This window comes from Cyprinodon variegatus, unplaced genomic scaffold (assembly GCF_000732505.1).
Source record: "Cyprinodon variegatus isolate N-32 unplaced genomic scaffold, C_variegatus-1.0 Scaffold42, whole genome shotgun sequence".
NCBI classification, from domain to species: Eukaryota; Metazoa; Chordata; class Actinopteri; order Cyprinodontiformes; family Cyprinodontidae; genus Cyprinodon; species Cyprinodon variegatus.
In genome coordinates this window covers 1,242,111-1,255,324 of record NW_015150495.1, presented here as the reverse complement: position 1 = coordinate 1,255,324, position 13,214 = coordinate 1,242,111, and the positions used below count along the sequence as shown (strand labels likewise).

The window sequence follows — 13,214 nt, the reverse complement described above, 5'->3', positions numbered from 1 at the left end:
GTTTTCTAATTGACATTTTGATTGTTTTTATGAAAATATCAGCATAGTAATATTGCTGTTATTACAAGTGATTCATATAGGTTATGATATTAAATCAATATTTATTTGTGGATGCAATGAGGGGAGAGTAATGTCGTATTAGAAAGATGGCCCTTTGAAAACCTTAATGTTTCTCATTCACAAATATATTTTAATTTCAGACTGACAACCGAAGTAAACACAAACTACAGTTTTGAAAGCATTGTTTTTATTAATTAGGGTAAAAAAAAATAAAATAAAATTAATTGTCCCTCAAACTAATAACTGGTTGTATCACACTAGGGGGCAACTGTTTCCATTAAATTTTTGCAGCAACTTGTAATGAGTCTCTTATATTAATGTGGAAAAGTTTTGATCAACTCATTTTTGTTTTAATTTAGCCACGCTGTGCTTTCTTTTTTTTTTTAGGCATAAATATTGTAATTAATGTCATGTTATGAGATTGTTGATTTAGAATTTAAATAGCCTTCTGCTAAACCATTTATCTTTTATCACCCAGGTGTGCTTAAGTTTTAGTCCCAACCTGAATCCTTGGCATTCTCTTTTAGGATTTTCTCCAAGGCTTGTATTTCTTCTAGGTTCTTAATGAGCAAAGTAGGCCTGGATCACCACTAAACTGTTTGACTGCCAGTTTGAGGGTCTGTTTCTGAAATGCTGTCTTTTACATCATCATTGTGTTTTAAAACAGCTGAGGTATATATGTATATATAAAGCATTACATATTTGACATTACATTTTATATCAGCCTGCATCTGGTCAGAGTTGTTGCTTGAACTGTATCATTGATTTGCAATAACTACTAAAAAGTGATCAACGCATTTATTTCTAATATTGATTATAACCCAACCTCATATCTGTAGGACATAAAGAAACTGTTTTTACCCAAAATACTGTTTCTTAGAGTCTATCTGGCTAACAGAATAACAATGCACATGATGTATAAAGAATAAACCTAACAGTACAAAGAATTCATACTATGACTTTATAATCATAAGAAAACTAAGTCATCACATCCCATACATAGAAGATGTGGGAAGTGTTAATGATGTAATGACTTCAAATGGATCTCCACAAGCCAACAGATAGCATTTAACTTGTTGTATCTCCCCTTGCGCCTATGTCATCATCCATGAAAAAAATCTAGATTTGTGTATGTATACATATGTATGTTTGTATATGTATACAAAAAGGGTTTACACTCCATTAAATTAGGTTTACATAAAAGCCAGTCTAATGAGAATGCATATTTCTTGTTTGTTGGGAAAAGTACCTGTTAAAGTGCTCCATCTGATTATTGCTCCATCATTTCCCTTTAACAGTTTATGATTAATAATATTAATAATATTAATAAATTTAATTTATACTGCACTTTATATCTAAAACATCTCAAAGTGCTCAAAATCTACATTATCTTAAAATGTCAAAGCTTTCAGACAAAACAGGTAAAAGTTTGAGGTCAGAGACTTTGTGTGTGTTGAAATAAATAATAATAAACCGACTAACCGGCCGATGTTACGACTGTGGTTAGACCGACGATCTGCCTACAACTGTCTGCAGTGACACTGGACTCAGATTTAAAAGTTGGATCTTTCTTGATAAACAGACTAAACAGATAAAGTTCCAATGTTTCTCACTTAAAAACATATTAAAACTTATTTTGTGACAAACTAAATGTTCCATCACTGGTGGAAAAGAGCTCTGTAACTGTCCACGACCCCACCCCTTAACATGCTAGAAAGAACTGGGTCTTTAGTGGAACCAAAGCCCAAGGAAATCAAAAACGCCCAGCTAAATGTTTATGGAATTGCAACCCAAGCTTTCAAAAGCATCAGACTTTTGAGTGTCAATAGAAAAAGGAATTATCTTTTAAAGTAGGGGCACTTTAACAGTAATGGTCCAGTCCAGGGATTGTGTCAGACAACATCATGCAGTTAACCTATTTTGCTGCAAAACTGCTCAAATATTGTGCTGATTAAGAAATAAAAACATGGAGAAGTAAGTATGTCTCATAGGATTACTTTTCATACTTTGACATCCAATTTTAGGTGCGCGATGCTTCTCTTAATTTCTCCACATAGCCCCATGGGACATTTTCAAACTGATTTGGATTAGAACTTTTAATTTCTTTTCATTTTTTTGCTGCTTAAATGTGCTGCTCTTAATGTTCTTCATGCTTTAGGTGTACTGGGACAGACGAGAAAACAAACCACTCTGGGGTCTGGATAAATCCTTCTCAGACCAGCAGTTTAAACAATACCAGGGTTGTTTCATTGTCCTTGATTGAGGACACTCCAGCGTGACCTAAAACAATGTTAAGATGTTCTCATGCAGATGCATTCAGATAAAAAAAAGTTTAATGCATTTCTGCTTTTCAGTCACATAACTTCACTCAAGTTTTGAAGTTCCATAATGTTTACCTTTACTGTCTGAATCTTTCTGTATCAAATTCAGCTGTGCTTCTGTTGAGCATATTAACACCTACCTGTACTAAAGAGGTTGTTTCCCTTGCAGGAGAAGATGATCGTCTGGCTCTGAAAGGCAAAGTTACGGTTGGAGATCTCTTCAGAAAAGAATTCAAGGTTCATGATCCAAACGCTAAATGGATAAGCGGTAAGTTTCCTTTATTTGATTTTTTTTTATTATTTATTATTATGTATTTTATTATCATTATTATTTAGATGATGAATATTTATAATATGTTCTTTTTTATACATGGACCATGTAAGAAAGATAATTTCCTCCTGGGATCATTAAAGTATTTCTGATTCTGATATTAGTCTGAAGATAGAAGGAAAGGTTGAAAAGGCCTTACTCTCTGTCCAAAATAATGATACTAACTTTCATTGTGATGCTCAACATTTAAGATTAATGAGATGTTATAAAACACCACAAAACATTTGAATGAACATAAGCAAGAAAGTAACCTAATACTTGATCATGTTTAGGGTTATTTTAGATATTTTTCCATGTCAGTGAAATGTCTACCTAATTATGTAGCTGAAGGAAGATATAAATTGGTAGGGAGGGTTATTTTAATGATTAAATACACAACTAATTTTGTAGGAAATTTGTTAGGAAATTATTAAGGTGAATGGATTCAATAAGGGATTTGTAGACCTCGCATTTGCGAACGTAAAATGTCAGGAGCAGGGATCTACAGCATGCCGCGTGAAGGCTCTTTGGATCCTCTACAATGGATGTTAATATTGGCTAACAATGATAAAAAAAAAAACACATAATAATAGCTATAATAACAAATAATAAAGTATATTTGAATTGAAATGTCACAACAGAATGCCATTAAAAGAACAGGAAATCTGTTTTTAGAGACATTTTTCTTTTATTTAACTTGTAAAATATGTTTTACTACATTTTTTAAAGGTAAACATTAGGGCTCTCAGGTATCATGTTAATTAGATTCATTAATTACACCCCAAATTAATACGTTATAAAAATAATCATGATTAATTCAGAGTGGTAATTCATTGAATGAGCCTTTTAAATTTGGAGCACTGAATGACCGGGGGATGGGTGGCGGTAATGCACATATAGCTGTGTGCCAACCGCCAAAACCAGAAGAATAAGAGATCTATATCAAATTTGACTTCAAAGAGAATGAAGATGGGACTGCCAACCACACCAAGGTGGTTCATAATTATTGTAAAAACAAATTCTTTTATCAGCAAATCTTCAGCTTGATCATTTAAGCACTCGACATGTCGGGAAAGTTATGTAGCTATGAGCAAAGTCACCAACAGGAAGATGGATTAACCATTCACTACAATATTGTACTGTCCTAGAATAAAAACCCTTTATATCTGGAACCTTTAACACAGTGATGTGGAACGTTGACCCTCATTCTGCAAGATTACCTAATTTCTCTCCTCCAACTCACCTGATTCCAATCAATAACTTACCATAAAGAACTTCATAGGCTCTGTGGGAGCAGGGTTGCATGGAAAACCTAAAGGACTAGAGCCCTTGAGGATAATTGTTCCCAGTGACTTCTTTAGCAGATTAAAATGCAATTAATTAGATTAATTAATGACACATTCTGTAATTAATTAGATGCATTTTTTAATCACCTGCAAAAAAAAGTTGGGTTGTGAAAGATTGCAAGAGATTTCTAATGAAAGATGATTAACAAAAATTATAGGTTGTGTTTTATTAAAAAGACCTGTAATATTTTGTGGCTTGAAACAACTCAGGGTAAAATGGCTCCTTGGATATGAGAGGCCGCAGACCTTGGTCTATCGTTTCCTGACCCGGTGGGGGCTCTACTGGGCCTTTTTTTCATAGAATGTATCCACACCTCTGGAGGATAGGCAGGTGCTACTTTGTGCTGCAGCTGTTAGTACTTTCCCCCGTGGTCTTTCTAAAGCTTACATGTCCTTCCAGTAAATGCTCTCAGGACTCTTTGACTTGCCCCTTAAGTCCAAACATTGGTTAATGAAAGATTCTTGCCTTTCAGTGTTAGTGTGTGCTTGCATGTTTCTGGATTAAATGTCACGTGTTGGACTTATGATTGGACTGGTGTGCAGCCCTATCTGGGGTGGAATACTCCTGCCACTCATTGACCGCTATAAATGCACACCAGCAACTGATGGACGTAAGGGGATGAAATTTGTATTGATGAAGTTCTAAAAAAGTAAAATGTCGAACATATTAGTTTCTTCTTCTTTAGAAAAAGGAAATATAATCAGACTTGTATCAAAACAGAAAGGCAGTCCTAATATGACAGTCAGCAGATCTCTCATTAGTTTGTTTTATTTTCAGTTGTCGGCTGCTGTGAATCTCCTAATCCCCAAAACAGAATAACCACGGCCATCCTCATCGATAGTGATCACAGCACATTATCTGCATGGAACCAGCCCTGCTCCCTTCTCTGAATGTCTGTCTGTGGCATCTTGTGTCACAGCTGTATCCTCATTAGGAAACATCAAGGAAATAAACACAGGATGAGTCTGTTTACATCCATGCGTGATGTAAACAGAGTCACAGCAGGACAGTCATTTCATACAGTAAGAAACCAGAAGCATTAGTTGCTAAATGTTTATTTTCACTTAAACAAAAGTTAGAGAAAAACAGCAGATATTAATCATCAATGTAAGTTTTAACTATAGAAAACTTGCAAAATAATAAAAAAAATGTCCAAAAGGAAAGCAGTTGCCGAAGTGCTATCAGCTATGTCTAATGAGTTGTCTCTGCATATATTATTGCAACAAAGAAAAACAAATAAGTATTCTGTTTCAATTGTGGTCAGTAATGAAGTCCAGGAAAATGTTGACTCATCGTAAAAGAACCGGAGTAGTAACGTAGCGTAATTAATGCATTATGCATTTCCACCCAAAAAACTCTGACAAAGATAAACTTCAATGTCATTTATAGTGCAAAATATATTACACCAAAGAACAAATAGTCAGGAGAAATGTTGCTGTAGTGCAGCAGTTTGGACACCTAGCAAACCAGGACGTTTTATGCAAAGCACTCTGTGGTGCATCCACTCCGCCTGTCACTAGAAAACTCTGACCCTGTTTAACGATGTTGATAAAAACATGAGCATTTTGTTGGATTTCTATTTTCCTGTGTACTCCACAATGTCAGGCATGCAAACAAAATTGTAATATTTTAGAAACATTCATCTTCAATCCTTAAAGGTTCTGTTTGCAGAAGCCCCAGAACATGTATGGTGTGACCTTTTGTTGATGTGCGTTCTCATGTTGTTGAGTTTGAAGGAACACATCTCCTACTGTTCATAACGAGTCTGCATTATTTCATGTACCAAAGTGTGGATTAAAAGAATGTAAGAAATGTTGCTTAATCACTGAATATCTTTAATCTGTTGTGGTTCACTAAGCGACCTCTCAGACATTTCCATCTTTGTTTGCCTGCTGAGCAATGGTATCTGATGAGTTATTAGGTTGAAACCACAATGGATGGAATGGACAAAGAGTAAAGAAAGTTTGAGAAATTACACTTCTATATTTCTGCAGCATGTTAGTGCTGCAGAAACCTGACCAAGTAAGTATAAGGCCACAAATAAGGCTATATAGAGAAATACAGTTGCTTCTGCAAAACCTGACCTTAGGGGCATATCATTTTTAAACACCAACTGGCTTTTGTCACTTATTAGAAGTTAAGCACAGATATATTTTAAGTTTAATATTCGACTTATTTTAGTGTATCATTCGTTACTGACCTTGGTTGGGATTAATGTAAATCTGCATTACGGGATACTTTTATTTAACGCTAATGTCTAACTGGAGAGCTGGGAAATATATCTGGAAGGAAATCATTTGCTTATATTTTTCCCTCGTGTTGAAGCTGCCTGACTGCAGAGCATGTTGAAATCCTCACCTTTCTGGATTAGGGAATAAAATCCTTGTAAACATTAAGAATTGTTAAAAACTTGAAGGTTGAACTTTTTAGAAACTAGAAAAGAAATATTTGTAAATAATTATTTTGTGAAACTAAATAACCTTAGGTCAAATTCCTATTTTTTTTTTATTTGGATAGGTGGTCGATAAAGGAGTGTTAACAAAGGGAGATTCAAAGTTGTGCATACTAGAAAGATTAAAGTGAAATACTTGTACAGAAAACTAACATGGAATTTTAATATTAATGTAATATATATATATATATATATTTATTTATTTTATCTTTAGCTGGATGCAAAAAGAATTTACATTAGTTTTTGTAAATGTGTAAATATTGTACATTGTTTCTTTGTTCTATTTGGCAATGTTGCACTAAAATGTATCTCTCCCTGTAATGGATTCATACAAAGCTTCATCCTTTATCTTTTGGTTAAATTTGATTATATGATACAATTATTTATACATATTGTTTGGGTTCAGGAAGAGTATTTATTTAAGTAATACTTAATGTAATTTTAGCAAATAAATTTTTAGTCTTAAACATATTCAAAGTGTTTTTTAAATCACATTCTATCTTGCCAGTGTTAATATGCCTCTTTCTTTTGGGCTCAATCAAAGCCTGATCAAATATTAACGTTGGTGATAACGTCATCTAGAGATGTCAAGCGACTTTTAGGATAACAGTTTGGGAATTTCCCGATGAAGAGTTTGTCAACAGTGTCTCAACAGTTCCAGTTTATCGGATCTATAAAGGAACTAAGAGCTTACTTCCTCCTTTCCCTATTTTTCCACACATCCATGTGCCATGAAAACTGTTTTAGTCAAGAAACCCTCATGTTTGCTGTTTAAACAATTAGCAGTAGTGATCATCTGTTTCACATGTTATGTTTTTGATGTTATCATGCCGCTGAATGTTAGAATTGTGCCTCCAAAGAATCTTTCTGTGCTAAAGAATTGTTTTAAACTGCTGATCTGCTTGATAAAAACAAACTGATAGGCTATGTGTTTTTGTCATATGTTTGAGATGTTTGTATAATCCAAAATATTAGATTTGCCTTTTATTTTAGTGATTGGTGACTCTACATGTGCATTCTGACTGATTTCTCTATTATTCCAAAACAGATGTATCCTACATACCTCAGTAGCTGCTTGATTACCTGTAACTACGGCATATTTTTCCTTTATTTCCCAATGTCACTGCTGTTAGAATTCATCAAAGGCTTTTATTTTATTATCTCCGATTTGATGGCAAGAGAAACACTCAAACATCTGTTACAGCGATCTATAAAGCAAGTTTGTTTTGCCCGATCTTGCCTTAGTTATGCTGTGGATTTAGCAGTGTGCCATTAAAGAAAGTGTCTGCAGCTTCAGGGTGTGGGGATCTGACAGATTATGGATTTACGAGATCTCCCAGGAAGCAACTTTCTCCTTTCCATTCATGTGAGATGGTTGCCCTAAAACGGGCAGCTTTCCAAAGGTGTAGAGTCCAAACCCATCCCTTCCCATGTCTGCATGTCTTTAGAAAGCTGAAACATCATATTACATGAGAGACAGGGAGATAATTCTCTTTTACTCGGATGACGAGGTGAACTCTTTATCTGCAGATCCCCATGTGTGCTCTGTGTAGAGATTCCTCTCATGTGGCTGATTTGTTGCTCTTGCTGGCTGTGACCCAAAGCTTGTAAACAAATCGATCATGCCTGAATAAGCACAGATGAATATCGGTAAGCTGCAGTTGTACTGTACACATCTGGATGCTCCCATCTGCTTCTCGGATTTACCAACGTTTAAACCCCTGGAAAAGATGACTTGAGTAAAAAAGTATAGGATAAATATTTTGCAGTCGCATATAATAGTTATATGAGGATGATATTTGATGAAATTTCTGTCGCCAAACTTTTCCAACTTTTTTCCAACTGAGAAGACCTTTCTAAGTTGATCTTTGTGACGTGGAATCGTACTTAACTTTGAATGATTTTATCTATTTTTCCATGATATATGAACTCCGACTCCCATTACTGCAACCAATTCATCACCTTCTGCTCATCCAAGATTCAGTTGTGAAGGTAACAGGTGTTCTCTTTCCTAGATACATCCTTCAGCTCCTTTTGAGGGAAGGAGTTAAATATAGGCTAAAGAGCTGTGAAAAAATACACCCCTACCTTATGGTATATTATCTTGCTTTTAGCATATTTTTCATATTTGTTTCAAGCCAAGGAGAAAAACACTTTCTTCAATGTGAAATTATAATTGCATGCATCCTGAAATAACTGTGATTAGCTCCATTTTTGGGGCTGAAAGTTGCAAACCAAACTGAGGTCGGAAGACTGTCGGGGCTGTGCAATTAAGAAATCCCTAATTTAGAACATGTCTGACAACATAAAGCGGGCTAAAAGACTTAAAGAAAATATTGAGCAGATGAGAAAGGAGTCAAAATCACACAAGTTCTAAGATTTTTATGTGTTAATAAACTGTTTCAGTGGAGTGATCATTGCGATCTGCATCAGCAGTGCTGTGACTGTCTCCCCAGCAGCTCCCAGGTCAGCTTCTCTGATCGGTTGATGTGGTGCGTCAAGCAGCAAAAGTTCAATTTTTCCTACTCCAGCAGCTGCTGCTTTCACAGCACATCCTGTGGATTACATGCTCAGAAGCTCATGAGGCAAGGGCTGCTGGAAGTACTTTTGAACATGGGGTGCTGTGATTTGTTTTGTTTTTTTTGGGACAAAAGACCTATGAGCCTGTAGGCCTATTTATAAAGATTGAGATTCACTACTTTATTGTCATATACAATTCAGTACATGCAACCAGGGACTGTAACACACAGATATAATTTTTTTTCATGTAAATATATGCACTATTAGTTAAACTTTGCAATAACACTATAACAACGTAAATTTGGTCAGCTGGCATTAACCTGAATTACTGTGTTCTTGTCACATGTGACTTTATTAGCTCCAAACTGCTTTATTCAATCCTCATTATTATACTATTTATACGTTATTAAACAGTTCTCCTTAAAGAACACAAGATGAAAATAAGACTCTAAAATACTATGGTTACGTTAAATTGTATGAATAGATATGAAAGTGTGTGGCGGCTCTTACTTTGACCAACAGGCAGGGTGCCCTGGTTACAGATAAAGTCTGTCATAAATGGACAAATCCGAAATGCGTTTCAATGCCATATTTCCTCCTCGTTTCTGTCTTTAGACTATGTAAATTTACTAGTCTGCTGCCACGAGTGGGATACCTCTTTGGCAGGACCTAGTTAGCTTGACATTGCCATGACAACCTAACTTCCACAAATTTGTGTTGATTAGGCCTCAAAATAACTACATTAAAATCCAAATACATGTAATGGTAAATATAAAAAGGCAAAATAATTTTTGCCAAATAGCAATAAGAAATGTATTAATTGTGCAAAATATTTTTTATACTTTTTTCTCGTCACTAGTCGGTGCTGCAGCACCCCCCAGCACCCCCATCTCCCGCAGCCATGCATGAGGCGTTGCTACAGCTGATGAGACAAGCTGCTTCTGCAGCTCAAAATGCGCTGCAGGACCTTTTGCTGCACCTTGATGCACGTCAACCATTGACCTTGCATGTAAACTAGCTGCTTCTGCTGCCTCTAGCGCGTGAGGCCTAAACATAGCATAACAGGTGAAAGCGAAGCTTTTGTAGGTTGTGTTTTCTCGTACATTTTATTTAAGGTCTTCTACCAGAGAAAATAGCAAAAGAGAGGTGTTGATGTTGCCTTTAAGATGGAGGATTCTGGATGATGTTAAGGAATGCTCAAAGATCCCTCTCTTTTTCTCCTCCATGCTTTTGAGATATAAAACAAAATTCATGATCAGGTGCTTTTCGTACTGGTAAATGTTGGCTTTGCAACTGCAGTAGAATATTAATTTATAGACTCTTTTCACGTGTCTAATAACAGGGATGCAGATAATTCTCTATGTGCTTTAAACGTAGTAGTTGTGTGAGATCATTATTCTTTCATTAAAAGTCATTCATTCTGGTTTGCACAAAATGTACATTTCCTTCTGAACCAAAGATTGACATGAGCTTATAAAAGACAGGCCATTATGAAGGGCAGGATTTTGTAATGAACCTTTGAGACAGGGGCAATATCCAAAATCACACTAGACCTCCCTGTTGAAAGCTCTTCAGTCTTTCATCTTTTCTCTGTCTCCATGATATCAGTGTTTTTTAGCTGAATTAAGTGCGGCTCATAAAGAAAAGAAGAGAAACTGGAGTGGAAGATTTAGAAGGAGCTATAAGCTGATTAGTTTGTCTCCATTACCTTCCCTTTTTTCCCCAGAGAAAAACCAACATCTGTGTTTTCAGGGTTGTGTCTTGGTTTAGTTATAAGGCTTCTTAGGGTGGAGGTTGAAAAATATATATTTTTTTTAAACCTTGTTTCATTGGTTTTGTTATTTTTTCTAAAACTTTTTTCCATTTATTAGTCAGTTCTCCAGAGGCAGACTGAATATAACCTGGAGAGGGTGTAATGATCTCTTATTGGACTCTTTTCATGGGCAAGACAGTGTTAGTGTTCTCTGGTTTTTGCTGTTTTTCTGGTGTTAGTGAGCTTCCTGTCAAAGAGAGGATCTTTTCTCGTGGATGACCTGACCCGTGTTCCCGCACACCTGAGAACTTTTCTCAATCAAGCAGACTAGCAAGTATATAAGATTTTTGTGCAAATAATCTGTAGATGAACTATATCCAACAGTGGCATCGGGTGTAGGAGTTTGCCCTGAAAACTAAGGGTTGATGGTTCAAGCCCCAGCTCTGGCTTTAGGTGTTGTTGTTTCCTTGGGCAAGACTCTTTACCTGCATTGTCTACTGATGGTGGTCAGAGGGCCTGGTGGCACCACGGTACGTTAGACTCGCCTTTGTCAATGAGCCCCAGGGCAGCTGTAGCTACAATGTAGTTGTCCACCCTCAGTGTGTGCGTGAATCACTGAATGTAGTGTAAAGAGCTTTGGTCATATCTCGTGACTTGAAAAAGCGATATATAAGTACAGGTCATTTACCATTTCACCATGAGGAGGTGAAGAATCATCTCTTTGCAGAATGATTATCTCTGATGGTATTGCAGTCAAAGACCTACACCAGTAATATCCTCCTTGTTTAAATTTGTCTTCTTGTGAATCATTTAAGGTGGACTGTTCCGTACAACTACAGTAGTGAACCTTAGTTTGTCTCCGATATTTATGGAAAAGGTCTTACCTGTGTGCAGCAGTTTTTAATCTTCATCACCAGTGTCTCTTACAAGTACCAATGCTGTTGTATCTCTCTCCCTTTCTCTTGGACCTCTGGGGTACAATCTGCAACTCAAACTCCTTCCTAAACAGTTTTCTTACCCCCATCACACCAACCTGAAAGTAATTCAGTTCTCCACTTACAGCTTCTTGTACAGATTCGCTTTTTGTAAATTAAAAGTTACAACTCAATGGTTCTCTGTGTGATTCTGCATGTGGTTTAAAAAAACTACCAATCAATAAGATTTTATTTTTCTTTTTGTTTTCTATACTTAAAACTCATACATAATATAATCAATTTTTTTATTGTATCATGTATAAAAGTCAGTTAAGATACAATACATGCTGTATAAGTATATTAGTTACCGATATATATGTTCTTATGTACGTCGGGTGTGCCCCAGGGCTCCATCCTGGGGCCCCTCCTCTTCATCATCTACCTCCTTCCCCTTGGCACTGTCATCTGCAAATGTAACATCCACTTCCACTGCTATGCCGATGACACCCAACTCTACCTCACCACAAAACCATTGTCTTCTCTTACACCATCCTCCCTCACAGATTGCATATCTAAAATAAAAGCCTGGTTCACCAACAACTTCTTTCAATTAAGCAGTAGTAAACATGAGGTTCTCCTTATTGGTAATAAATCAACTCTTCCCAAAACCGATAGCTTCCGACCTATTATTGACAGCTCCTCCATCTCACTGTCTCCCAGGTTAAGAGTCTGGGTGTCATCCTCAATAGCACCCTATCCTTTTAATCACATATCAATAACATACCCAGTCTGCCTACTTCCAATTAAGAAGCATCAACTGCCTCTGTCCCTCCCTTACTCCACACACTGCTGCCAAACTTGTCAACAGCCTTGTCACATCCTAATTGGACTATTGCAACTCTCTCCTCTTTGGCCTTCCTCAAAAATCACTACATAAACTACAACTGGTCCAGAACTCAGCTGCCCGCATAATAACAAGAACTTCCTGTACCCACCACATCACCCTGGTCCTCCGCTGCTCCCTGTGCAGTTCCGCATTCAATATGAAATCTCTCTACTCTCTGCCACCAATACTTAGAAACACGGACTCACTTCTCCATTTCAAATCACAACTCAAAACTCATCTGTTTATCATTAAATGGATTTTGTTCTGTGGTTTGACTTTGTTTCTGCCATTGTGTTTTTATCCTTTGTATGGTGACCTTGAGGGTCCAGAAAGGCCCCTTTTAAATAAAATGTATTATCATTATTATTATTATGGCAAATTTACTGAATTTGTATAGCATTCACTTTATTTTTCTTCATTTTTTTCCATCCATCCACCTACCTAGTAGAACATCTGGTGTGCTGATTGTTTTGGAATGCATTTATGATTTTGCATGGAATATATTCAGATGAGTAGCACTGAATAAATAGCACCAAGACAAGGCCAATAAATTTTAGCTCATGTTCATATTTGCATTGCCAGACTGATGTGATGAGAACTTTACACTAGCAACCTTCCCGGTTTTGTCAAAGTATTTTATGTGCGGAGCAT

General features: G+C 36.3%; 1 protein-coding gene across 5 annotated transcripts in view; it reads left to right on the top strand.

The window, feature by feature from the left end:
* The window catches only part of dpp6 (dipeptidyl-peptidase 6), a 329,860-nt gene that overhangs the window by 226,304 nt on the left and 90,342 nt on the right, over positions 1–13,214 (top strand). For all 5 annotated transcript variants that reach the window (XM_015370176.1, XM_015370175.1, XM_015370172.1 and 2 more), the window contains exon 3: positions 2,551–2,649. In XM_015370176.1, coding sequence (XP_015225662.1) covers positions 2,551–2,649 — 99 coding nt within the window. The remainder of the gene's footprint in view (positions 1–2,550; positions 2,650–13,214) is intronic.